General features: G+C 35.5%; 1 protein-coding gene and 1 pseudogene across 1 annotated transcript; one reads left to right on the top strand and one right to left on the bottom strand.

The window, feature by feature from the left end:
* Positions 1 to 8284: 8284 nt before the first annotated feature.
* Positions 8285 to 21766, bottom strand: LOC122042002 (DNA polymerase alpha subunit B-like). Its single transcript, XM_042601907.1, has 16 exons — positions 21609 to 21766; positions 21453 to 21528; positions 18633 to 18764; positions 18136 to 18505; positions 17965 to 18060; positions 17730 to 17809; positions 17537 to 17612; positions 17307 to 17471; positions 12748 to 12852; positions 12553 to 12648; positions 12377 to 12469; positions 11103 to 11144; positions 10949 to 10990; positions 9524 to 9654; positions 9314 to 9440; positions 8285 to 8564 (listed from the first exon to the last, which is right to left on the bottom strand). The coding sequence occupies exons 1-16, from the start codon at positions 21682 to 21684 to the stop codon at positions 8418 to 8420; spliced, it is 1854 nt and encodes a 617-aa protein (XP_042457841.1). The 5' UTR covers positions 21685 to 21766; the 3' UTR covers positions 8285 to 8417.
* A 4691-nt stretch (positions 21767 to 26457) lies between these two features.
* Positions 26458 to 26642, top strand: LOC122044481 (annotated as a pseudogene).
* Positions 26643 to 27662: the final 1020 nt, after the last annotated feature.

Below are 27662 nucleotides of genomic sequence, written 5' to 3'. Positions count from 1 at the left end.
GTAGGAGAATTGACATTCTTCCTTGGATTAGAAATCAAACAAACTCGAGATGGCATTTATGTCCATCAAACGAAATACACTCAAGAGATGCTTAGAAAATTCAATATGAGTGACTCTAAGGAAGTGTCCACTCCAATGGCGACAAACACTCGCCTTGACAATGATGAGAGTGGAAAATCAATTGATCTAACGCAATATAGAAGCATGATTGGTAGTCTTCTATATCTCACAACTAGTCGACCGGACATACTTTTCACTGTGGGCATGTGCGCTAGATATCAAGTCTGTGCCAAGGAATCTCATTTAATTGCAGTTAAGAGAATATTGAGATACCTTAAGGGCACAATTCGAGTAGGTCTATGGTACCCTCGTACAGAGTCTTTTGACTTGATAGGCTATACCGATTCCGATTATGCTGGGTGCAAATTGGATCGGAAAAGCACTAGTGGGGGTTGTCAATTTTTAGGTTCATCATTAGTTAGTTGGTCAAGTCGGAAGCAACATTGTGTTGCTCTCTCCACGACCGAGGCCGAATATATTGCCATGGGAGAGAGTGTATCACAATTGTTGTGGATGATACACACCCTAGAGGATTATGGACTTTCTTATAAGGGTGTACAAGTGCTATGTGACAACATTAGCACGATCAACCTAACTAAAAATCCAGTCCATCATTCAAGGACCAAGCACATTGAAGTGCGTCATCACTTCATTAGAGATCACGTAGCTAGGGGAGACATTGCACTCACATATGTTGAGTCAAAGTCAAACCTAGCTGATATTTTTACCAAACCCCTTCCGGAGAATGAATTTAGTCATTTAAGGAGGGAGTTGGGAATGTGTTTGGCTCCTTAGGTCATTAGAACTTCACCATGATCAATAAGGACTATTAAAATGACAAGAGTAATTGGGACAATATTTTGGGCAACTTGGGAACATCTCACACAAACTATAAGGTTTAACAAAATATTTTTGTTTGCTAGAAATGGGGTGAGATGCTAGGAACAACCAAATTATTCAAAATGTATCATGCATCCCTTGAATAATTAGGTTGAAGAGACATTAATTGAGTATGGGGAAGACCATTACATAATTCATGTGTATTTGGTTCCTAGATCTTACTCATATATTCCAACCAAGGAAACTTGGTTGGACTTTTCTCTATAAATCATGTAATCTTGATTGTTGGAATGTTTGATACCTTTGATCGATACCTTTCGTGATTTTGATTGAAACTAGGATAAGTCATTGAAATAATGATAGAAATTTGGACATATTTTGCCAAATTTGGGACTGAACATAGCAAGGTTGAAGATTTCAGTCTTTAACCTTGAGTTGTCTATTTTGACAAACTTGAAACTTGTCTGAAATCTCAGTGTTTGTGGTCGAATTTGAAAGTCTCAAGTTATAAACAAATTCACACCATAAGAGCCCATCGTTAGGACATAGTTATGCTTGTAGATTCTCAGGGTTCTAGATATTGATTTTGAAAGTTTTACTGGAGAAACTTCTACGAACTATCAAACATATCTAAGGATTTCAATTTTGAACACCAAGTTAACTGATCAGTCTACAGCCCGATCAGAGAAGATGGATCGGTCGACGGACCGATCCAAAAACTTCCCAACCTTTCTGTCAGTCTGATCGGTCCAGGACCGATCAGGTTATTTATGCGCCTCACCGATCGGTCGAGGACCGATCGGGATAACTCGATACGCCGGGCTCTTCGATCGGTCCATAGACCGATCGGTGGTTCAATTCCTGACTTTTCAATTTGTCGACTCCGATCGGTCTACGGACCGATCAAGAAGTTCACCGGGCTACTGATCGATCCGATCGGTCTACGGACCGATCGCGAATGCGAGAACTCCGATCGGTCTGCAGACCGATCAGGAGGTTCTGATCGGTCCGGTGACCGATCAGGGGCTTCGGATACCTTCTGATCGGACAACCGTCCGATCATTTCTTCACTGTACACCCATCTAAACCCTTAAAACCTCCCGATCCCTCCTTTTCCTCATTCACGCGAAACCCTAGCCGACTCTTCCCACAGCTCACCCTTTCTCTTCTCTTTGCACGCCGAAGCTCTAGCCCTCGGAAGCACTAGCCTAAAGTTCGGATGGCACCAAGGTATCTTCTTACCTCACCTCTATAGAACTTGGCATTGTGTTTTCATTTCTCATCTTCTGTTGTTGTGTTTGTCTCGGTTCTTAATTGTTGATGGCTCCGGTGCTCACTCATTGCCCCATTTTACCCCATTGTGTCCCCTTAGGAAGAAATCAGTAGGTGAGGGTACTTCCAAGTCCAAAGATAAATCCAAAGCTCCTGCTGCTCCTTCCCGACCTCAACCATCCAGTTCGGGAAGATTTCCCAACCAACAGTTTGAACAATCCTTTAAGGAAAGGACCTTCAAATTGCTCCCATGTAGATCAGTCGATAGAAAATACATGAATGAGTTTTGTCCAGCCATTACGGAGACCATAGCCTACTATAAACTTGATTCCTTAGTCTATTTAGAGAGAGATATCAATTTTGACCTAGTCTCTGAATTCTATAACAACCTTCATCAGACTCTTGATGGTAGTTATAGATCAAGAGTGGCTAAGCAAAACATTGATTTCAGCTTAATTGCCTTCTTTGGTTATTTAGGCTGTCGTATGTGTTCGGGGACGGTGTTCTCATTCTATCCTTCTTTGCCTGAACCCGTGCCTCATCCTCTTGATGTCTCATCTGACTCGATTTATGAGTACTTCTTTGGACATCCGAGACCAGATGGATTAGATGAGTTAGATGTCGACTTTCCTACATTTGCAGCCCTTGGCCTTTCTGCTCCTGATTACATTCTTTTCAAAATTGTTACAAACTGTCTTCTCCCTATTACTTCTAAACCATTGGCAGAGATTCGACCGTATCATTGTCTGATGCTTTACGGGTTGCGTAGGCGTCTTGACTTTGATGTCATGTCGAGTGTCTATACTTCTATCATATCCCATAGCGAGCCAAGCGGTTACACCATCTATATGCCTTTTGGGCATGTAATTACTGACTGGCTTGAGACCCTGGGTATTGATGTCTCTAAGGGGAGGATAGTAAAGATGGTTAAGCAGGATTGTCGACTTGGGAAATGTGCGTTTTCCAAGTCTGGAATCTTAGGACAGGATGGGACAGTTAGGTGGAAGGATGGGAGGGCACTTGGTGAGTTACCTCGACGACAGGTTGCTCCTGTTGCTGCTCCTCATGCTGCTGACGATGGGGAGGCCGATCCTGATCTGCGCTGGCAGATCGCCGAGCTGGAGAGTCGCTTTGATCGACACGAGGAGATGGTGGCTGCTGAGTTCGATGGACTACGTATTCGGATAGACCAGCGCTACGATGACCTGCGCAGGCATATTGACCAGCGTTTCGATGATATGCGCAGTCATCAGGTGGTGACACAGCAGTTGCTACTCGGATGGATGGCACGCTACCCGCCTCCGCAGTCTTACCCAGGCTATTCATCCTCCAGCGTGCCGCCTCAGGATTTCACCCCTCCTGCCGATGATGGCGGTGTTCCTCAGTGTGAGGATGTTGATTGATACAGTTTGTTTGTTGGCTGTCTGTATTTTGGATGTTATTTGTTAGTCTTTATGTCGGACCTGGATGTTTGCACTTCTGATGCTACTCATATATTTATGCTACTCGATTTTATATTTGCTTGCTCCTTATTATGCTTCATTTTCTATGTTTTTTTTTATTATGTTGTTCCTATGCCATGATTTGATTGTATCTTTTGTCTTTCTTACTGTCGTATTGTGACCTTAGAGGGAACTCTAGGTCAGTTAAGAGAAGGCAGTATGGATTTAGGGGGAGCCTTTTGAGTTTTTGTCACCTCATTTGCACCTTTTCGGTGTTTGACAAAGGGGGAGAGGATACCTAAGTTTAGAAATGTATGAAAGCTTGATTTTAGGGGAGAGGATAACGGGAAGGATCTTGATTCCCGTCATTGACTTGGTGGTGTATCCGTCTTAGGGGAGGATCCTGATTTCCCTAAAATTATGGGTATATGAGCATTTCTGATCTAAACTTAAATCGTGTTGTCAAACAACAAAAAGGGGGAGATTGTTGATACGACCTGGATGTTGTTTTGTTGTTGACACCGATTTAAGTTTGTATCGATATTTAACTCAGTTAATTACTAATCTAGGTTGACTAGGTTGACCTGATTGAGAAAGCCCTAACTGGGATGTTAGGCAGTTGGAAAGTCCTGGTGAGTGAAGCCAGGCAGATTGGAAATCCTGGTGAGTGAAGCCAGGTGAAAACCCTAGTGAGTGAAGCTAGATGCAAGTCCTGGTGAGTGAAGCTAGGCAAGGGAAAATCCAGATGGATCAAGGGTGATCGGACATCTAGTGTTGAAAAGTCCAAGAAGGAAGCTTGGCATGCGAAGTCAGAGAGGGCTCGGTAGCTCGTTCTCTAGGACCAGATGAAGTCGGAGAGAGCTAGGGAGCTCGTTTCTCCGGACTAGGTCAGAGAGGGCTCGACCCGGACTAAGTCAAGAAGCTGGATCGGTCGGACCGATCCATGATCGGTCTGCCGACCGATCCAGTGAAACCTTTATACCTGATCGGTCTGCCGACCGATCAGGAATTGATCAGTGGCTACTGAACGTTTACTGATCGGTCTGCAGACCGATCAGAAATCGATCAGTAGCCTACTGTGTTTTTACTGATCGGTCTGGAGACCGATCAGGAAGCTGTAAGCGTTTGGGAAGAACGCTATCTGATCGGTCTGGGGACCGATCAGATTAGTGCCTGATCGGTCCGCAGACCGATCAGGAGCTGAGCGTATTTTCAAACAGCGCTATCTGATCGGTCTGGGGACCGATCAGATTGGTTCCTGATCGGTCCGCAGACCGATCAGAGATGATCCAGAAAGCGTGGATCGGTCTGCAGACCGATCCACAGTATTGTTTGTTTTGCATGTACTTTTTCTGATTGCCGTATTTGTCTTCACCATCTGTTTTTAACCATCTGCTGTGAGTTTTTCTAGCTTGCAGGTTACAGGTCACATTCTCATGTTTGGATTCAAATTAAGCTTCATTAAGAGAAGGAGACAAGCACCCTTTTCACTGTAATTTGCTGCAACAGATACATTTGGGGCATCAACGTTCACTGGCGAAATCCGATTGCGATTGGGCTACTCAGTTTGACCTCTACCCATTGGTTGGTATCCAGAGACGCCAGTGATTTCCATTGGCATGGGTTCAGAGAATCAGAAGAGGAGGAGAGGTGATTGGCTACGCCTTGCTGGCAGCAGCGATTCTGCAGACGGCGGTGATACGAGCAGAGAGACATAAGTAGGAAGAAGAGGAGTTCAGAAAGTGTAATTCTGAATGCTCTGTCTTTTGTGATCAAGCCTTCGAGAAAGCAAGTTGGTGAAGGTGAGCTTTTTGCTGAGAAGGTTGATTGTGCGCTCTCTGCTCTGTTCTCTTCTCCGCGTGGCTGTAAGCTCATCTTAATATTTTTCTCAGCCACCGCTGTAAGTCTTGTGCTTAAATCTATAATCAACTGAGACTTTGTTGAGAGGTTGCTCCACCGAGAAGGAGACATCTTTAGCCGGATCTTGTCCGGGGTGTGATCTACCGAAAGATCAAGGAGTTGTCCTCCTTACGGACACGCCGAGGAGTAGGGGCAAGTTATCCCCGAACCTCGTATATCCTTGTGTTTGCTGTGTGTTTGTTTTTCCTTCGCTTTAGTTTTCTGTTTCCGCTGTGCTGTGCTAACAAAGTTCTTGAAGAAATTTGCGTTTAGTGTTTTTCAAAGAGGCTATTCACCCTCCCCCCCCCTCTAGCCATCTAAGATCCCAACACTAAGCTCTACGAATAAAAAAATACTAAGTACTCATCAAGTGTTGTGTGCAAGCTATCGAATATATATATATATATAGACACACATACAAATTTTACCCCCTGCAAAATATGCATGGGTGCCTCCCCACATAAGAGGCGCCCACACACGTAACCCACGACCGTTGTGCGCGTTCGAATCACACACACACACACACACACACACACACACACACACACATATATATATATATATATATATATATATATATATTGCAGATCGCTTGGTGCGGATTTGTGCGTGCCCCAACTTGAGGCACCTTAGTGCATTGGAGGTACCTTCATCATATTTTTTTTAACGAGGTTAAGACGTCTGGATTAAATCTAGGTGCCTCAATTCATTTTTTAATCAATATTTCCTTAAAGATGAACACTATACCCCATAAGTATCTAAAATTTTTAATCTTAAATACTATAATCCAAGAGGGAAACATGAATCTTAGAGGAAAAATCTTATTAGCTTAAACTTATTATAACCCAACTCTTAAATCCTAAAATCTTAAATTCTAAATATGTATAATATATCCCATGAGCTTGTAAAATTTTTAATTTACAATACTATAACATAAGAGGGAAGCCTGAATCCTAGAGGGGATATCTTATTAGCTCAAACTCATTATAACTCAATTCCTAAATCTTAAAATTATATCCTAAAAAAATTTTAAAAAAAACTTTCTGATTGAATCCAAGGTGCTTGGATTGATTCAGGCGCCTTGGCTAGTATAAAATTTTCGTATAGTATTTCAAAGTTTAAGGTTTCCACGTTGGTAGAATGTGTTAGGTGTTTTAGCATTCAATTAGTGTATGGTGGAATTTGTTAGGTGTTATAATACTCAATTGGTGTCAAAACTAATATGAATGGATATTATAACACCCACATAATATCATGTCACTAAACATGTTCAAAAAAAAATTTTATAATTTTTTTTCACTCTAATTCATACATGCACACACTAAAGAGAGAAACTCATTGTGTGCTTTGCACGCTTGATGGGAGGGTGTGATGGTGGGCAAAGGGCTGGCCCACCCCACATATGTTCAAAACATGAGATGGAAGGATCACATGAATATCCTCCCATATTGTTTTATTAAAAAAAAATTAAAATTAAAAATTAAAAATCAATCGAACAAAATTGAATTGATGAAATTTTATTATCAAAATAATTTTAATAAGGCTAAAATAAAAAAAAATAAACGGTGAGTTAATGACTATTTTAATATAAAATTATATTTTTATCTATAAATATATTTAGTTACAATATAATAATAATTTTGAATTAGTATTTTATAATGTCTCTTTATTTAATTTATATGTTATTTTTTGATTTTATGTAAGTGTGATTTTTTATATGTTTTTCTCCCCATATCAAATTTATAATAATATTTTAATTTTAAATAAATGATACTCATAAAATAAGAAAAGGTTATTTTACATAATAAATATATTTTAAAATATTATTATTATTATTATTAAATAATAATAATTTAAATTGGATAAATAAAATTAAAATTGTATTTATTAGATAGTTAGATCACAAATAATAAATATTAATGTTAAAATGAATGTGAGAAAATATAAAAATGTTAATATAATGTATATAAGATATATAAATTCTACATTTTTTTGACACGGTGGTAGGTGTATCCATCAATACGGATGTCCTAATAACGATCATAGGGTACATATAAAAATGGAAAGTACTTTTTTCAAATAGATCAAAAATTTTGGTGTAAACGATAGAAGTGGTTAAAATCGAACTGAATTGATTTTTTTTCAGACAAGCCAAACTAATTAAATTTTAAAAAAATAAAATAAATCGAACCAATAAAATATCGATTAATTAAGTAAAAAAAATCAAACTAGCAGAATTAATCATTTTAAAAAAAATCAGTTTTTTTTTCAAATCAAATCAGCTTTTTAAAATAAAATTTAATTTCAATTTTTAAAAATAAGATTGAAATTTTCAAATTGAACTAAAATTTAATTATTCGGTTTAATCAAATAAAAATTTTAAAATTAAAATCAAATCAAATTTTTAAATAAATCAAATTAAATTTTAAAATTTGATGAATTTATTCAATTTAATTAAATTTGTGCGTGTCCCTAACAAAAATAAGGACAGATCCTCTGGTCCACAAGGCTGGATCAATTTATGATCCAATTTTTATATTGATGAGAGATAATAATCCCCACTTGTTAACAAGTGGAAGTCTATTACTTCCCATCAATCTCCTTGTCCCGATCCAAGATAAGGAGACTAGAAGATTCGATCCTAAAGAAAAGGGTGTATGAAAAGTGAGATTTTTAAGAGTACATATTTTTTTATTGATCAATTTAACTATTGCTTTTATTTCCTGGTAACGCTGTAAACTTGCAAGATTGTAATTAATAAATTCTAGAAATTTTGACGACGAAAAGCAACTAGAATGGATTGGATTAAATATTAAAATGCGCAGCTTGAACATTAACAAACCATACTTTAAACTTTAACGAACTAAACAAAAATCTTTCTAATGACTCGCTTTTATAGAGCTCCTAGATACGAATAATTGATGCTTTGGTCCCATCAGATTCACGGTTGTAGTGAAGCTCCACAAAAGTACCACCTCCAATACCTTTGGCTAATCTTCCAGGGTTTATGCACAAGCATTCCACTTCTCCATCGCTTCCCTTGTGCGAAAACTGCACATCAAATACCATGAATCCTTATATTATTAAATTAAGGAATTAGCATCCCAAATAATTACATATATTAGAGAGATTACTTTCCTGTATGAATGCATTGTTTGCACACAAGGAGAAGTAAGCACTTTGATAGCATTTTAAAAATGAAGCTGATTTCAGAATTATCAATTCCAACATTTAGTTCATATACTAATACCATTCAATTCATTGATGGAATAAAATGTTTTACATGTCAACTTTATCAAATTCCAAGTCAAAATTTAAGTTTAGATTTTTCATAGCCTAATTAGTGTTGGTAAAAATACTTTATACCATAGATGTTGAAGTAGCAATATACTTAAAACATTAAACTTGTTGCTTTTTAAGTACATAGTCCACAACTAATATCAGTTTGTTTCATAGAAATTAGATGCAATATTTGTTCTTATTTTGGTTTCTCGATATATTAAATGCTTGTATTATTCTTCTTTTTCTTTCAGGAGGCTGTTATGTTTTACTATAACTAAGATGAACTATTTTATTCTCCAAAACTAATTACAAATTTTACTTACAATTGACTACAAATCTGATTACTATACATACAGGTTCTACTCAGATTTCAGTTAGCTATGAAAATGAGTAATCCTATCCAGGCAACGAGAATTACTATTTTTCCTTTATTCTTTGTCTATTGAGCATATGACCATGCCACACTGAACTATTCGTCACATAAACTGAAAGTATCAAGTTGCAAGTATTGAGATCACCTTCACAAATGGTGCAAGATCCGAGGGAAGGATTAGAACATCTGGATTACGAGGAATCTCCAAAGCCTCAACTGCAAGTGAAAAGTCAACAGGAACCCCCAGAGCGGGTGGATGTAGTGGATAAAAGCTGCAACCAGATATAAATTTGAGAATCCACTGTAACAAGAACATGGTTTTGGTCAAATTAAAAAAAAATGGCATTTTAATTACCTCTGTTGACGTAATATATGAGTTGCCAGACGTGCCATACGGTCTCCTGACACTGTGTCAATGGGAATCCGTGAAATTTCCTCACCACTGAGTTGTTTCAAGATATCAACTGTGCAACAGCCAATGGCAATCTGAAAAAAGAAGCAGAATAAGGAACTAGATCTAAATGTTTTGTACAAATAAATGTTGAACACTGAGACTGAATGACATAGTACTAAAATAGAAAGAGAAAAAGGAAAGAAGATTTTGACATGAAATAGGTCTAAGCTCACTCCTTAAAAGAGGTCGCTCACAGGATAAACATGTTTAACCAGGGACACATCAGGCTAACAATTTATCACTCTTAGAAATCAGGAGTTGTTAAACTCAGAAAACATGATAAGGTAACAAAAAAAATTGGTGCATCACATGCAAAACTAAATCAGAATTGCAAAAAATCAATGAAACGACACATACAGAAGTTGGCTAATAGGCTAAGACTAAGACTGCAAGGGTGGATATACGAGTATTGAAAGAATATCTTAGTACAAATCCAAGATTATATGATTTGAAAATGCATAACATGAAAAAAAATATCTCAATGATGCATAAATACAGAGTTTTCCAAACAATTCTTGTGTTTGGTCACTAAAGGAATTATGCATCAATTTGATTGATTGCACTTAGGGTATCATATCAATCAAGTACACCTGAGGAGTCAGAGCCAGCTAATATAGTTTTTAGCAACATCATTCAATAATGATTTCAAAGAACCAAACTTTCATAGCATGAAGGGATGCACAAGATAATGGTAACTAGCAAAATTTAATGGCTCATAAATACAAAATGGAGGATGAAGAAGAAAGGTAAACTGAAGTATAAGCACAACACTAGGAAATTATGGACCAACTAAATAAATGCACAAGCCAAGATCTGATGTTAAGAAGTGAATCTATTTTTTTTTTTTCTAAAACAAACGGTCTTGTTAGGAAGTTCATGAATTTGTATTAAATTATAGAAAAGGTGATTACGCTCATCCCATGCACCCCTTACAACCCGCCCCAAGGTTATGTGAAGAGAGGTAAATCAAAGGGTCAACTTATAACTAACCGCCATGTGGCTAGAAGGCATGAATTTGTATTAAAGAACATACAACAAGCAACAATCTAGAGCAAACATTTCAGAAGAAAAATGTCTTAAATACAAAAAGTGGCTCATAAACCATTACGCTCGTCCTTGTTCATATGAAACTCCACAAATATTCCAGAGGAACCTTGAATATAATCCATTCACAGAAATGTAAAAAAAAGTTATCAAATAATAACTACCATCTCCAACAGCTTGCTTGTAAGAAAAGATCATTAAAAGAATAACTGTGTACTCTCAAATGCAAGGAAAATCCATTTTACTCGGCCAGTAAGCAATATCTAATGGCAGCTTTAGTACCTCATTTGCACTAAAGAAACCAGGATTTGGAAGACAAGTTATCTGCAAGACATAGCTACAACTTTAGTCCGGAGCAAGAATGTAATGAATACAAAATAAGAGAATTAGATTTCATTAATAGAGAATAGATCACCTAGATCTCAGAGAAAAGTACCTGAGGTTTGATATCATCTGTAAGATGAATATCAAAAGCAGGCTGCAGGCACCATAAAACTCAAGTTACAAACCCATCCAAATCATTAGGTTGAAAATAATCAGCAATGGAAAATTTCTCAGTGTGGCCAAAGTGCATATCCTGTTTGGAAATAAATGATAGCTTTACTGGGAAGGATTGCTCAAAAGGCTATTTAGTACGAATGGATGTTAACATCATCATCACTAGCATCCAGAATCTGATTCATCAATTGGAAAGAGATTCATTGATCCCATCTTTAATGTGTAAAACTCTTCCACTATCAGTTGAAGAAAAAGGAATGAAGAATAAAAAAATTAATAATATTATATACTATCACTAGCCCAACATACAAGCTGCAACCGTACCTCATGCAAGGTCTAACTTGGCTAGACTGCAAATAGGGGTTCCATGACTTCCATCCAAAACCAAAATCTGAATAATTAAACCAAAGAAAAGCAAAACAATGCTCGATCTATTGGTTTATTTGCTTGTCCCAATTTAAAATTGAACAAAAGCAGATGACATACCGAATTGTATATGTAATATTGTTTGTATGCGATCATGTATGATATATAACAACAATCGGTCTTTATCACGCTTAGTGAGATCAAATATATGAATCCTCCATGCTATTGAGCTCAATCTCCTACTATATCCTTATCTATATTTAATGAATTTTATCATATTTTATTTTTGCTAACTGAGTCTTCTTTGGTCTCCCTCTTCCTCGATTAATATGCGTATTTGTCATGATCTCATATCGCCTAACTAGGACATTTATTGGTTACCTATGTACACATCTATACCATTTTAAACATGTCTCTCAGAGTTTTCCCTCAATAGGTGCAACTTGAATTTTCTCTTTTATATTTTCATTTCTTATCTTATTCATCTTTGTATATCCGCACTCTAATATTCATGTATAATATATATACATATATTTGCCAGGATAATAAGACTTAGTATCTATATATTTATCGATCTATATATAAAACAAAGAAAATCAAACAAAACCAATTGGTTGCCAGTTTGGAATCTTATTGATTTTGGTTTTACTTCAATCTAAAAAATATTCAACTACTAAGTCAGATTTGAAAATTCTCTAATAAACTAATATGCACCTATCCCTAGCTGCAGGTGGGAAGTTGATGTTTCCTAGTTAATCGCCTTGGACCCCCTTAAGATGGGATTTGTAGCAGCTCAATATTATTAAACACATTAAGCAAGTCAAAGCTAAGGGTGGCATGAGGAACCTGTGGAAAGACAAAGTCATGGTGAGCATCACGTATTGATGGAAGTAGTATCACATGTGCAGCTGAACCCATATACTTGGCATAGTCCTCCAACTGCATCAAAATATGTCAAGAAAGACACGCAATAACCATAATTGATAATCAACATTGTGTAACTACATTATAGAGCTATAGACCTTTTGAATAATTTCAACACGAAAAATCTCATCAAACTCTCTATCAACGGTTCCCTTCTTGATCTCCGGATGATCAGAATCAATAAAAGGACCCATCTGCCAAAGTAATGGAAATGTAACTTCCTATAGTTTTATCAAAAACATATTAGCATAACAGCAAAAGATTGAAAGTCTTAGTCAATCATTTAGTCTCACCAGGATAACTAGCTGCGGCTGTCTCCTACTTGCATATGCAAGCAGCTCTGTCAAAGGCTCAAATAAGAGATTGTCAGTTGTAGTAAATGGACCTGCAGCAATAAGCTATAAAAGATTTCAAAACTATCAATTAGCAAAGGTAGCTTGATATGAATAACATAAATAATTATCAATGCCATGCATGAACTGGTATGATTTTAAGGCATTAAATTGCAGAACTACTGTTTATATATTCCTCAGATTTCTGAAACAAAGAACCTTGGATAATTATTTTATGTTTTATTTAGTTGTTGCACAATTCCAGATTGCATCACCCACAATATCAAAGATTAACTAATGCTTATGGTCTGCAAGATATTTGCTAGAAGTATCCATGAGCAGGAAGCCGTAACATAGTGTAGGCTGTCATCATCATTGTCAACATGTTGTCTTTGTCCTTGCTGTTTGGGGATGTCAACGAGAATCTTATCCCTCCATTAATTCTATCATATGAAAAGCTATATTAATAATAATTTTTTTTTTTAAAAAACATTTTTATTTTGTAACATGTTGATCAATGTTTCTTTGGCCTCCCTCTATCCTTGACAACATCCACCTAATATATTTAACTCTTCTAGCTATACAATCTATTGGTCATCTTTGAATATGTTCATATCTTATCAACCTATTTTTCTCATTTTTTTGTCATATATTGCAGCTTCACATAATTGCTCTCTAATATTAGTATTTTTTTCTATCGATTCCAATAATGTAGACTCTAATATACTACATTTGCATTTACTAATTGTTTTACTAGGTTATCAAGCACTTTCCCAAGGAGCATAATCTCTATTATACCTCATGAAACATACAAGATTCAATGCAAGCGAGACTAGCAAGTATTATTAAAAGCATCAAATGAATGCAGTATAATGTTCTTGAAATAAAAATAATGTCATTTGTATGAAAGGCTACTAACTGCTTCATCTACTATAAGTGTTACTTGGATGCAGCCACTCAACAGACTATCGAAGGTTTCAGAATCATGTGTGTGTGTGTGTCTCCTAATTTACTTAATAAAATAGGAAGGCCATAGTTATCCTTATAAACAAGGTTTTACTCAATTGTTGAATGTTCCTCTATGTATCAGTATACCTTGTGGTATAATAACCTATAGTTCCATAACATTGATTTAGATACAAATGCCAAATAAATTGTATCATGTACTGAGTTATACATTCTGATATCAAGTACTTGGACTGGAAAATAGTTGATATAAACCAGTCTAACATCTAACTTAAACCATGTCACTGAAAACATAGAATCAGTTCAGAGGCTTCGATTTTTGCTAGCAAAAATATCTGCATTGCAATTTGCTGTTTTTTCTTGGTCAAGATTGTGAGTTGATGCTTTCCATATGGTAAACGTGTAGTGAAAATATTTGTATTTACCCCGAGATAAAGCACGGGTGTGAGGCAATTAATGTGATAGTGAGTATAAATTAACTACGTGAAGCTTGTGTTGAGAATACAATAAAAGTCCCACATTGGAATTACTTGGAAAAGATTATGGGTTTAAAAGATGAAAGATATCTCCATTAGTATGAGGTCTTTTGTATAGAGTTCAAAAACAAATCCATGAAGACTTAGGCCCAAAGTGGATAATATCATACCATTGTGGAGATATGTGAATTCTTTTGGTTCTAACAAGTGGTATCAGAGTCATGGTCCAAACCAGATGTCATGTGATGTGCCTTGAACGAAGTTAAGGGGAGGCCGTTAAGAGTGATCGGATGCTTGCGGAGAGGCCCAGAACAGGTCAAGAGTGATCGTATACTTGAGGGGAGATCCAGAGCAAGTCAAAAGTGACCGGATATTTGAAGGGAGGCCTGGAGCAGTCAAGCGTGACCCGATGCTTGAAGGGAGGCTCAGACCATGAGATTAATAGTAGTCCTTTGTTTGAGGGAAGAATTGTTGAGAATACAATTAAGGTCCCACATTAGAAATATATGAAAAAGATCATGGATTTAAAAAATGAAAGATACCTTTTGGGTAGAGTCCAAAAACAAATTCATAAGGGCTTAAGCTCAAAGTAGACAATATCATACTATTGTGGAGAAATGTGATTTCTTTTGATCCTAATAGCTTGGACAAATACGGTAAGAGAATTACAAAATAAACATTTAAAAGAAATAGTAAACAATTCCTTGATCATGTATTGAAACATTATTCTGTTTTGATCTGCACATGCAAAACATATTGTTCCACTTGTGGACCAAAACTGTTCGGCGCTAATGAAACCTACATCAACCACGCCATCACTCACCAAGCTCACTGCCACCTATCACCTTTCATGCACTGTAGTATATGAGAGATGGAAGTCATAGGACAAATTTCACTTTACTTAAAACAATAAAACCGTAAACCCATTTTTGTAACCCATGGACCTATGAACTCATTAAACTTAGACCTAATTTCCTTGTTTTAGGGCCTGCATGTCTTATTTTTAGATTTGACAAGGTAAGTCTTCTACTCTTCATTTGGGAATTAGGCAAGTCTTTCATTCAACAAGGTAAGACTCCTTATTCTACCATTGCAGATGTCTTCTGCTCCATTTGATGAGGTAAGTCTTCATTTGATGACACATGAGTCTTCTACTTCAATTCGAAGACATAAGCCTTCTTCTCCTCTTGGTTCTAGCAGTCTTCTACTTCAATTTGAAACATGTGATCCTTCCACTTTTTCTGCTTCATCTAAGTTCCACCCTCCTTCCCCTCCACATCATCCATACCACTACCATCATGTGTGAGGATTTTGTCACAACATTAGTACTACTTCATTTTGGCCTGCCACAACAAAACTTTTGTAGTTGTGTTCAGCAGGACATTTTAATGTGTCTTGCAAAAGGTTTAAGTTTGTAGGGACTTGTTAGGATGTACATGAAACTCATGAAATTTTGACTCAACGAGGTTAAATTATGATTGTTAACTGACACAATAAGTTGTTGATGCGATGGCACCAAGATGTTGGAGATCAATGAAGAATGGTATGAGACATCCAAAAGACCATGAGGAGCTTAGAGTGCTGATTCAACAACTTTGACGAAAGTTGTAATAGGTGAATTAAGTGGGTAATTTAGCGAAGGATGGTACGTGAAATGAATCAAGCCTCGATGTATTTAAGGGACTGAGGACTTGACAAGAGGTGAACTCTTAGGCAATATAAAGCTATGACGACCTAAAGACCGTGAGATAAGTGAGATTGTGTAAGTTATAATCTCTATATTCACGCTTTTGAGTTAATTAGGCATAATTAAGAGTCTTTGATTGAGGAACATGGTTTCTTAGTCGTAGTCTACAGTTGAGCTTGATCTTGGAGCTTTATGAAGACTTGCAAGGTGTAAGTTGAGCAAAAATGGAGATTGAGTGAATTAAGGTTTGTTCCAATTGACTAAAATGCTTATTCAACTATTGAATTGACTAAAATCCTACCCTCAAAGATAAGCCTTGCCCTCCATTTAAATTGAGCCAATAGAAATACAATTAGATGGATAGATTGAAGCAGCTAATTGAATTGACTGAATAAGTTCAGTTGATTGAACAAGATTTAAGTCAACAGGAATCTTGTTGAGTCGACTGAATGTGACAACAGTTGGCAAATAAACTAAGCTTGTGATTTTATCTAATTGAGTCAACTGAACTCGACTAGAAACTATTAGAATGAGTAATCTTATCCTTTATTTAAATACTCCCTTACTACTATAGATGGAGCAAGGGATCTCAAATTCACAACTCATGCATACAAGTATTTGGTCTTGACCACTCATTCTAAGGCCTATGACACTTCTCTGCTAACATGACTTTTGATTTTCATATTCTGTAAAGAAGATATCTCCACCTTTAATAAAGAAGTTGTTTCTCTAGTATCAATTCCAAATTTGATCCACTGAACAAATCATTAGGTCATAGAGTAGGATCTAGAACCCAAATCACATAATTGTGTTAACAATTATCTTTCTTATATTTGTTTTATTATTATTTCAGTGTGTTCTCTCTAACTTGAACAAATAACAAGCACAACAGGGAATCCTATTATGTTATTTGGCCTTGCATAAATATACGTAAGAGAAAAATAATCTTTCATTTGCAAGTCAAAGCACATCAACTATCCTTGATAAAGCTAAATGTCAATCATAAGTCTTGTAATAAAATAGTCGTATATATCACACATGTTGCTTATTTTGTGGGATATACCCTATCATCAATTTTAGAGGAAAATTAGAAAAAGTATTTAGCAAATTAGGATAACTAAAATGTGAAGTAAGCCACCTACAATTTAACATAAATAATATACAACAATATAAATATTATTTTGATCATTTCCAAAGCAATGCATACACACCAGTGAATCACACATGTTGCTTATTTTGTGGGATACCCTATCATCAATTTTAGAGGAAAATTAGAAAAAATATTTATCAAATTAGGATAACTAAAATGTGATGCCAGCTACAATCCAACATAAATAATATACAACAATATAAATATTATTTTGATCATTTCCAAAGCAATGCATACACACCAGTGATAGCACTCGTGATTCACTTGAACTAGTCTGGTGATCCAAGTCAATTGCTAGCTTCTTAGCAGGAGGACAATCAACATCAGGGGGATTGGGCACCAAGTCAAACACTTTTGAGGCAATCAAACAATGCCCACTTGGATTGTGTCCATCAACCCCAATCACCTGATTCTTTCAATGTAAGTTGAAAGTTCATCCATAGACATAACCTTTGTCTGTCTGAAATTTACCTGACCAGGAAAAAGGGAAAAGTAGGGCAATTTTTGGAGGTCAAGACGCACACGCTGGCCCCCAGAGTGTTTGATACTGCAAAATACACAGAAAGTTATTACATGATGATATTTGTCACATTCAAAAGAAACTATCAATTCTACCAAGAATGTAAATTTATGGAAGGTTATTTAGTGAAACTAACTCTTCTACCTTCCTTGCAACAGGATAGATTTCTCATTTATGTGGCCTTCTCCATCACAACAAACCATCCCAACTGCCAATATGTTTTTCTTGTAGGCAACAAAACTTTCATAAGACTATCAATGCATAACCAGAAAGAAATATAGTTGATATTCTCATTAGGAATAGAAGTCTTTGAATCCAGGTGAATTCAACAGAAAGTCCTAATTAAAGAAAGGTCCTTTGCCATAGATCAAGAAAATACCTGGGATGCAAAAGTAGCATCAGTGGGTTCTCCATAAAGACCAGAAGCAGTAAAAGCATGTGCATGCTTCATAATCCGGTTGGCTAGATAATTAAACTAAGGCAATAGGGCAATATGTAAAGCAATAGAAATAAGGATAACATGAAACTTCATGCTAATTATAATGATTACCTGATCTTCTGTCCTGTCATACATGAACCTGCAACCAGATTCTGGCTGCAAGCGATGAACCTGTAAGTTGCATCTCTCAGTTGGTTGAACTCTTCTAATCACATCATCTCCCATGTTTTCAAGCTCTTGACTAGTCAAGCTGTTATCTGAGTTCTGATAATTGAAAAGAAACTGTGAAGTAAATTTGTTAATCCTTTGTCCAAAAGGAGTTATTCGAATGTTTATGTCCTTTGGATCTTTTGATGATGAAAGATTTCTGTTAGTTCTAGGAGTTGTAGCTGAGTCATTCGAATCCATGCCTAGCCTTTCATACTGATTGCTAGGGTCATCAATTATTCCCATATCAGTATTGTTGTCTTCACCTAGAAGCCTAGACAAATAATCTTCCAGAATCTTAAATTGTAGTATATCTAAATTAACAATATAAAGAAAAATATGACCATTAATTAAAGAGCATAAAAAATAAATAAAAAAATTAGACATCTATTCCTACTCACATCTCAACGTCATCACTAGAGTAAACATGCAAGCGAGGTTCTTCTTTGGTAATCTTTTCCATCATTTCCTTCCGCAGATAGGACAAAAAACCATTCATGTGAGCAGTTTCTACCTTCCAGTCAGTTAGTTGCCTTACAACAAGCACATATGAAAATAATGAAGCCATGTTAGTCTTACTGCTTAAGGAATAGACAATTTTCAAAACTAAGAAACAATTTATTAACATGAAAAACATATATTCTTCACAATATCAGTTTTCACAGCTATATCATCTGTGAAATTATACTGCTAGAGATTTAAAGTATTCCTCTGTGACAGAATTTCAGTCCTACATTGAAGCGGTACAATCCTTTAATACACTTAATTTCAGTTTTCACAGCACCGTATTGTGCGAACACTTGGAACACACTGAATCATGCTGAGATAAATTTTGATTTTCAATCCTGTAATACCCTTAATTTCTTTCCTTCTAAAAATAAAACTATAATAAATTTATCTCACTTAATTTTAATTTTGATGATATATAGAAGTCAACGTGCAAGTTATAGTAAAATTGAACCAGAATACAAGCCGCATATACCATCTCTTATCACTAAAGAAAAGTCTATAATAAGGCCTATGCATTAAACAAATGGTACTTAAATCCACAAACTAAAATTTAAATTTATAAATTTATACAATCATATACATATGTATTTTTTAATGTTAGTCCAAGTGCAATGACTAAACACTACCTTGTGATATTCCTATAAATTTTGCTTCTTTATCAATATAATCAATTAATAACTAACTTAACAATCAGATATAAAAAATACATAGAAACAAGAAAAACCATTGGTGGCAATCTCGACATATATAAAATAATGTCCAATCATAATAAGAATATCATTTTGTTTCATAAAATATTAAATTAGTAGTGACATCATCATCAAAATCAAACTAAGTTTGTCCCAACTATTTGGGTGAGCTATATGAATCTCACTCCTCAATTGAGCTTTATACAAGGGTATATCACTGGGAATGTCAATCCAACCTTATAGAAAAGTAGGAAAAGACTGATTAATGTTTATAGGTTAGACAAATTTTGATATCTAGGCCTCACACACCCGTCAACATTTTTTTCATTTAAGAATGCGACGGACATGCAATTTTCAAATTACAATAATACATATTATAAATAATAAAATTAGATTAGTAACAAAAAAACATATTACCATAATATCATATTCTGATAATAGTTTTTTATCAGATTAATAATAGGATATTATTGTTATAATGTATTAAAATAAATAATAGACTCATTATTAACATAAAGTTATTAAGTAATATTAGATTACTCATATGTAGGAAGGGGCTTTTGAAGCTATTGTTGATCAAGAGAGATACTGAGTTCACTGTCAATTAGTAATAACCTCTCTTGATCAACATTGAGAAAGAGAGGAATGGATGAGGTGATTGATCTGAGTAGTTGCAAATTTGAATGGTCAGCATGCAATTTTCTTAATAAAATTACACTAATTACAACTTCAAGTTCTTGATTATCGTTTAATGCATTCTATTATACTATAAAGGATTATTCATTAGGAGAGAATGGTCAATTTAATTCTTTTGCAAAGTTCATTACTAGTTTTGCAGATTTTCACAAAGATGTCCAAGTATAATTTCCGACCATTCCTGAAAATGATTTTCCAAAGATTTAAAATTCCAAGGAATAAATATCAAATAAAGACACTCAAACGTTAGTCTGGCACCCTAAGTTGTTATTTCAAAATGCAGGAATAGACTCCTTCCCAAAGTCCACAAACAAAAGGATTCGTTCTATTACATTTCAGTTAATTCATCTCCAAGTCTTAGAATTACTATGGTATTTTATTTCTCATCCTGTTGTCATTTAATCAACTGGCTTAGTCAAATAATTGACAAGAATTTCTTGAACAGAGATAATATCAAATTTTCTGACAGTGGCATAACTGATTATTTGATTGAAGCTAAGGGTCATAACAAAATCATATTAAGTGGCAAGAAAAGTTCCAAACAAGCATGAAATGTGTTACTTGCTCTATATGCTACTCAACTCAACCCATTTTAAGGTACAGTTCTTCATTGTGAATCAAGTTTAGTACATTAGAGAAGGTTAAACAATAGTTGTCTGTTGCAGTTGTTTGTAAAGGAAACCAGAAGAATGTTTAAAAGTCAACCTTCTAACAGAATAAAACCTTCTGTGTCATTACAACTAAACTGTGATCATTGTCAAATTATGAAGTGGCAATCCACGTTCTGAAACAATGACCCTAAATGCATATGCACAATTTAATTCCTTTCATTTAATTTATCTACTTCTAAAAGTAAGAATATGACAATTAGATAGTCAATCAGATAGTTTAATTGAGTTCCCAAACAATGACCCTAAATGCATATGCACAACTTATGAGGTTAGGCCTTCTTAATGTCTAAGTTGCATGTCATTATCGAACTTGAACCTAGTAAAAGAGCCTTTGAACCCGATCTATGAAATCGGACAAGGAGTCCAGAGAAAGTCTCACTGATCAGTTTGCAGATGCAGCGAAGCGCATAGCAAAACTATATGGAATAATCTAACCCAAATACTTCACCGTAAGCATGTAGAACAGTAAACGCGTATCATAAAGATTTGACCTAGATGACATAGTGATGGTACTCAGTCAAAAGAAAAAGTTGTTAATCTTGGTTTATTTATTCATTGAGTGAGCGCCTGGTATGAAAAGAAAACTCAGCACGCACAAAAGAATCATTATTTGGATCGTAAAATGCCAGTAAAATCCTAAAACTAAGAGGCCTACCTGTTGAGATAGTAGATCTCCCAATGCGATACGAGGTCCGAAGCGCTGAGATTATAATTGATACAGTAACTAAGACCTAAACAGAAAATTTAACGGTGAAAGGCACATAAAAAAAACGAGAGTAGTAAAGATAGGGATCGAGAGTAGAAAAAATACACTTGTCTAGAATTTGTTCATCGTCATCGAGCTTGAAGCCGCTGCTCTGGAACTCAGCTTTGATCTGCTGGTCCATGGCGAGGACTTAGGGTTTCCTTGCTGAGAGACGGAGAGAACGGGGGCGGAAGGGCGGGCGGGATGTGGAAAATGGCGCGAAGCGAGAGGGTTCGCTTCGCTATAATTCTATAAATAAATAACAAACATAAAGTTTATTGTGAAATTCTATAGAAACATATTAATTAATTGGTTATTGATTTATTTTTTCATTTTCATAACTCAATTATATATTATAGCAAGAGGTGGAATTTTATCTCAGCGGCTTTATATGGTCAGTCTCATGATCATCTATAAAGAGATAAATCAAAAATTATAATTAACTAATATGAAGAAGACTTTTTCCTTAATTTTATCAAGATTCAAACTCTTATCCTATTATAATAATTCTGCTCCCAGATTAACAATTCATAACACAATTATATATGAATGATATCAATCTCAAATTAAGTAAATATTATTTTATATATATATATATATATATACAGAAATGATATGCTACGGACAAAACCGAACGGACCACTGCGGACATGCCTTCCTGATCGGTCACCAGACCGATCAAGGAACCTCCTAATCGGTCTCTGGACCGATCAGGGAACCTCCTGATCGGTCTGTAGACCGATCAGAAAATGATCGGTTCCCTGATCGGTCACCAGACCGATCAGGAAGGCATGTCCACAGCGGTTCGCTCGGCTTTGTCCGCAGCATATCATTTCTGTATATATATATATATATATATATATATATATATATATATATATATATATATATATATATATATATATATATATATATATATATATTCTTATTTAAATTTTAATTTATATTTTATATATTTTTTATACTTTTTTTCTATATACAATAATGATAAAAACTTAGAATAACATCTTTTTAAAAATTTTCTTCAATAACTTTAATAACCTTATCATGCATAATGCATGAAGTATTTAGGTGTTAAGTTATACTATATATAATAGAAAGTTTATATGTAAAAAAATTAAAAAATTATATGCATTTTGAGCCTATAATCGATCCATATCTTTTAATTGGTTAGTAATAAACCACAAAACATTCCAAATAGCTCCTAAACAATATACATACCACATAAATGCTTAAATCAAGTAGGTATTTTCTTATATTTAACGTTTAATTCTTTACAATATCTTATAAAACATTTCGTCCAATCCTAAAAGAGCAATGAGCCAATGACTAGACAAATCTAATTGTGTTCCTAAGTTGTGCAATATTTTAATAGATTGCTCTAAGCTCATCTTGTATACGAAAGTTCAATACATGATAATTAAATTTTATTATTCCTTATGGAATGTTTATCGTGTCATATTGTAATTGCGTACCTGAATACCTGAGTACCTGTTAAAGTCACTCGGGTTGGCTAGTGAAATGATGTTGGATTATTTCTCATTTATGTGTTGACTTATATATGTTAATTAACAACATGTGTATATGTCGTTGTGGATAAACTCGATAAAGTGATCTTGATTGCGGGTTTACATGTTATGGGATGTCATGGGCGGAGCCAGCACAGGCCCAGTGTGGGCAGCTGCCCACACTGAGTTAGGACTCATTTAAAAAATATTATTAACACAACCTAGGAAAAAAAATAGATGATGCAGATGACACAAAAAAAGAAAAAGTGCTTGTTCATTTTGTCTTGTTACAACAATATTTGATGCATGTTAACAACATTTTTTGCAATCCCAAATTCTTTATAAAATTTCATTGCACTTCAAATACATTATTGGACAAAAACATTAATTTTTTACATTTTTTTTCTGTTGCTAGACCTAGACACCGAAACCACCCTTAATTTTATGATTCTCTCCTCTAGTATTTGCTTTTTCCTAACTAAACAGCATAACAAGCATATGCAGTATGCCGAAAGCAAGATACATGTTGATACACTTCTTTTCTTGTTGTGTTTTTCATACAAGTATAAGAAAAAAATTAGGCAGATGACGCCAAAAAAAAATTAGGCAGATGATGCAAAAAAAAAAAAATTGCAAGATACACGACAACATGACTTGTAAAGCGGAGAGCTTTAGTTGCTTCACTACTATTGGGCTGCTGTCTGAACTGGACGAGGCACCCTCCGTAACATGTCCGTCAACGGTAGCTACAATTGCCTACACTAAACCAATATCCTAGCTCCGCCCCTGTGGGATGTGGGGATAATATGTGTGGGATCATTAATCCAATATCGTTAATAATGATGGGTTGTTAACGGATTTTGGGTCTAAAGTATATAAGGGGTAAGAAGTGTAATCTCATCTCATCCCATTAGAGAGAGACTCAAGAAACTGTTTTGCTGAATAAATGAATAGAGAAAAAAAATGAAAGTCCACATTGAAAATTGCAAGGTATTTTTGTTGGTTAATATATTGATTCATATACATTAAAAAACTGAATAAATGCATGGGGATAGACTCTCTCTCATACGTGATACGTGGGTACACAGGGGGTGTAAATCCAAGACTCGAATTGATCGGTTGGGGCAAAATTTACCCAAGTGGAACAACCAATATTTTACCACGTAGATCTTTTGCTGCTGTGAAACGGATGCATTAAATTCGAGATTAATGACCAGCCATTGATCCGATCTCCTATATAAGGAGGCTCCGATCATAGGCAAAGAACACACAACAAGCAAAGGCTCTCCATTTTTCTTCGTCCTCCTCTGTCGTTCATCTCCTGCTCGGCAGAGTGCACGTGGTAGCATTCAGGGTACCACTCAGCTCGCCGTGACCACCAGTGCTTGATCGGATTCACGGACGGTCGTTGTATCATGGGAAACAGATGACCCTTGGCCTCGAAGTACAGCCGGTGGTGGGCGAATCTGTTTCAAGGAAACTACGACTCGCAGGCCTCGGTCAACGCTCGCCCGGTCGGTCTCTTTGTCAGACCAACATACTTCTCTGCCAGCTCGGGATCGTCGATCGGCCTGTCAGCTCACCCGATCGACCAGTCTCTTTGACAACCCGACCTGTCTGCTTCACTCAGCCTGTCTGCTCGACCCGAGCGACCTCTCTAACAGCCCGACCTGTCTGTTTTGACCGGCCTGTCTGCCGATCGGTCTGTCTGCTCGACCCGACCGACCTCTCTGACAGCCTGACCTGTCTGCTGCCCGGTCTGTCTACTCGACCCGACCGGCCTCTCTTGCTTGGCTTGTCTGCGTCAACCCGACCGACCTCTCTTGCTTGATCTGTCTGCCTCGTCCGACCGGCCTCTCCTGTTAGGCCTGCCTGCCTCGTCCGACCGACCTCTTTGGTCGAACGCTCTGCTCACTCAGTCACTCTAAGGTCGACACTTGGATAAAAACCAGCCCCTGCTGACAGCTTGAGATCATTTGGTCAGGTCAGTTCAACTGTAAGTTGAATTTAAATTTTGTGTAATTTTTAAATTCAAGTAAGTCCTCTAAAACTCTCCGGCAACAAATTGTTTGTATTCCAACATTGTGTTGTTGTTGTAATTCCAGTGGAAGATTTCATCCGATGCATCTTCTTCGTCTATGGCATCTGAAATTAAAAATAAGATTGTGACAATTGGATTCAAGTTCGGTTTATGGTTTCCCACATTTACTGTTTTATGTCTTATGCTATGAATCTTTCGACAATATCATGATCCTGTATGTAGAATCATCTCATTTAATTTGGTTTTGTAAACTTGCATGATTACTAAAATTTTCTATCGAATGGTATGAGAGTCAAATTTTATTGTGTTGTTGAGTTTGTAGTGTTTGTTTTTTTTATGATTTTGATTTATGTACAAAGGTATTGCATTAGGTTTTGCAAAACTGAAGTAAAATTGTCAAAATTAGGCAAAGAAAACGTAGGATCTTAAATCGCAATCCTAAATCGCACCGAATGGCTGCGATCTTAAAACTGTCGTGATTTTTTTTAGACCATTATCATGTAAAAACATTATAACCGTTGTGTCCAACAGTAGCGATTTTCCTGAGAACATGGAGAACAATGGTAACTGCCATTGTAATCATCGCATGATCTAGAAAAATATGTAAACGAGCTTAGGTTCGGGGTGCACCACAATCGTGGTGGCCAACACAACCCGACCGTGTTGCACTGAGTGGATTTCATTCAACTCATAGCGCACTACAAGAAATCATCAAAATAGCGACGAAACAGTAGTGACAAAATAACAGTTCATAGCTAAATAGTATTATTAGCGATGAAACAATAGATCATCCTAAATAATCATATTAAAAAATATTTTCATAAAAAAATAAAACTTTTAACGATGAACAAATAAAACGTCGTTGCTAATAGTTTTGCGTTTTAATTTTATTAAATTGTTAGTAACTAAATATGTTATATTCGATGCTACGCTAAATATTTTTAAACAAGTATTTTAATAGTTATTAAATTATTAGCGATGAATTTTAATTATTCATTGCTAATAATTTATTAGGGCATCCACAATATAAATACACTTGGCGAAAAAAAGTAATACTAATAATTTCAGTAATTAAAAAAATATATTAGTGGCAAATTAGGATAATCGGTCATTAATTTTACTATTTAATTAAGAATCTAGTCTGTTTAATAACTAAATTTGGTGAAGTCTAAAATTAAATTACGTTAATATCCTTTTTCCTTTTAACATTTAAAATAAATTTAAGGCTTATTAGTAATTTTTCCTGGTTATTTTTTTATAAAAAATATACACTATCATGATTCTCTTTAATCCCACATCTTAAGATTGATAACATCACGAGCGGAGAAGTTTCTATAAATATTTTGGGTCGACGAAGTTAGAAACTATACCTTTCTCGGCCTTTTGGCTAAGATCAAATGTAATATCTATTCTTATCAGTTTAATATTTGATATAAAAAATTAAATTAATTTTTTTTATGAGGGAGAGTCCATTACATTACAGTAGCTTGTTGCTGGGTTCTCGAGCATCATCCTTGCATTACACTACTGCATGGACTTGGTAGGCACTAATTTATGTGTATTCATACATTATATTATGCATACAACGTGTGCGTGATGACTTGTACTAATTATAATTGCGATGCTTATCTTATTTCATCACTTTTTTATAGTTATTTAATTAATAGCGATGAATATGAATAAATGGTTACTAATATTTACTTTAGTAGTGAATGTAATTAAATCGTCCCTAAAATATGTAAAAAAAAACCCAATCCCTATCGAGGAAGATTGTTTTTTTGGCTCTGACAATTTTTCTTCTCCTCTGACGATTCTTCCTCTCCTCCGATGATTCCTTCTTCTGCTTTGGTGATTGCTCTTTTTCTAGCCATTCTTCCTAGTGATTGCTCTTTCTCTTGCTCCGATGTTATCTCTTCTTCTTATTCCGATCGCTCATCCGAATCTTTTCTCCTCGACTACGATAGAAGCTCTCCATCTAGTATTTTTAATCAAAATTTTAGGGTTATTTTAATACTTAGATGGTAATTTTAGAGATATTTTGATACTTAGATGATGGTTTTAAGGTTATTTTGATACTTGGATGATAATTTCTTTGATTATTTTGATGTGATTAATTAATTTAAGTTGATTAATTAATTTCATTGAAAGTAATCATCAAACATATTTATAAGAGTTATTTATTAAATAATATAAAATTTTTTATATGCTTAACTAGGTTTTATAAATATAGATAATGTTAGTGCAATCGACCTCCAAGGTTTTAATGTCTAACAAATATGTTTAATAAAACTTGATCAAAGGAAGCCCTAGTCGTGGATAGGGCAGGGTGAGAAGTCAATCGAGTGACTAGTCGTAACTGCGATTAGGCAAGGGAAGTCCTAGTTACAACTAGGTAAGGAAAATCTGGTAGATCACGAAAGTCAGGTGGATTCGATAGGTCTGGAGGACCCGATATCGGAATCCCTAGTGGGCCGATCCAATACTGAGTCTTAATGAGTGAAGCTAAGTGGAGAAAATTCTAGGGAGTGGTAACCTTAGGTCTTGGTGAGTGAAGCCAAGTGGAGAAAACCC

Source organism: Zingiber officinale, chromosome 2A, assembly GCF_018446385.1.
Source record: "Zingiber officinale cultivar Zhangliang chromosome 2A, Zo_v1.1, whole genome shotgun sequence".
NCBI classification, from domain to species: domain Eukaryota; kingdom Viridiplantae; phylum Streptophyta; class Magnoliopsida; order Zingiberales; family Zingiberaceae; genus Zingiber; species Zingiber officinale.
The sequence above is the reverse complement of the archived record's forward strand: the minus strand, read 5'-3'. Positions and strand labels throughout refer to the sequence as shown.

What these genes read in the sequence shown, in the direction of transcription:
- LOC122042002 (XM_042601907.1), bottom strand. Translation starts at nt 21,684, where the DNA reads ATGGACCAGCAGATCAAAGCTGAGTTCCAGAGCAGCGGCTTCAAGCTC. An exon ending in CATATATTACGTCAACAGAG is followed by an intron (nt 9,441 to 9,523) that starts GTAATTAAAATG and finishes ATCTGGTTGCAG; the next exon opens with CTTTTATCCACTACATCCAC. An exon ending in ATCTTGCACCATTTGTGAAG is followed by an intron (nt 8,565 to 9,313) that starts GTGATCTCAATA and finishes TTTGATGTGCAG; the next exon opens with TTTTCGCACAAGGGAAGCGA.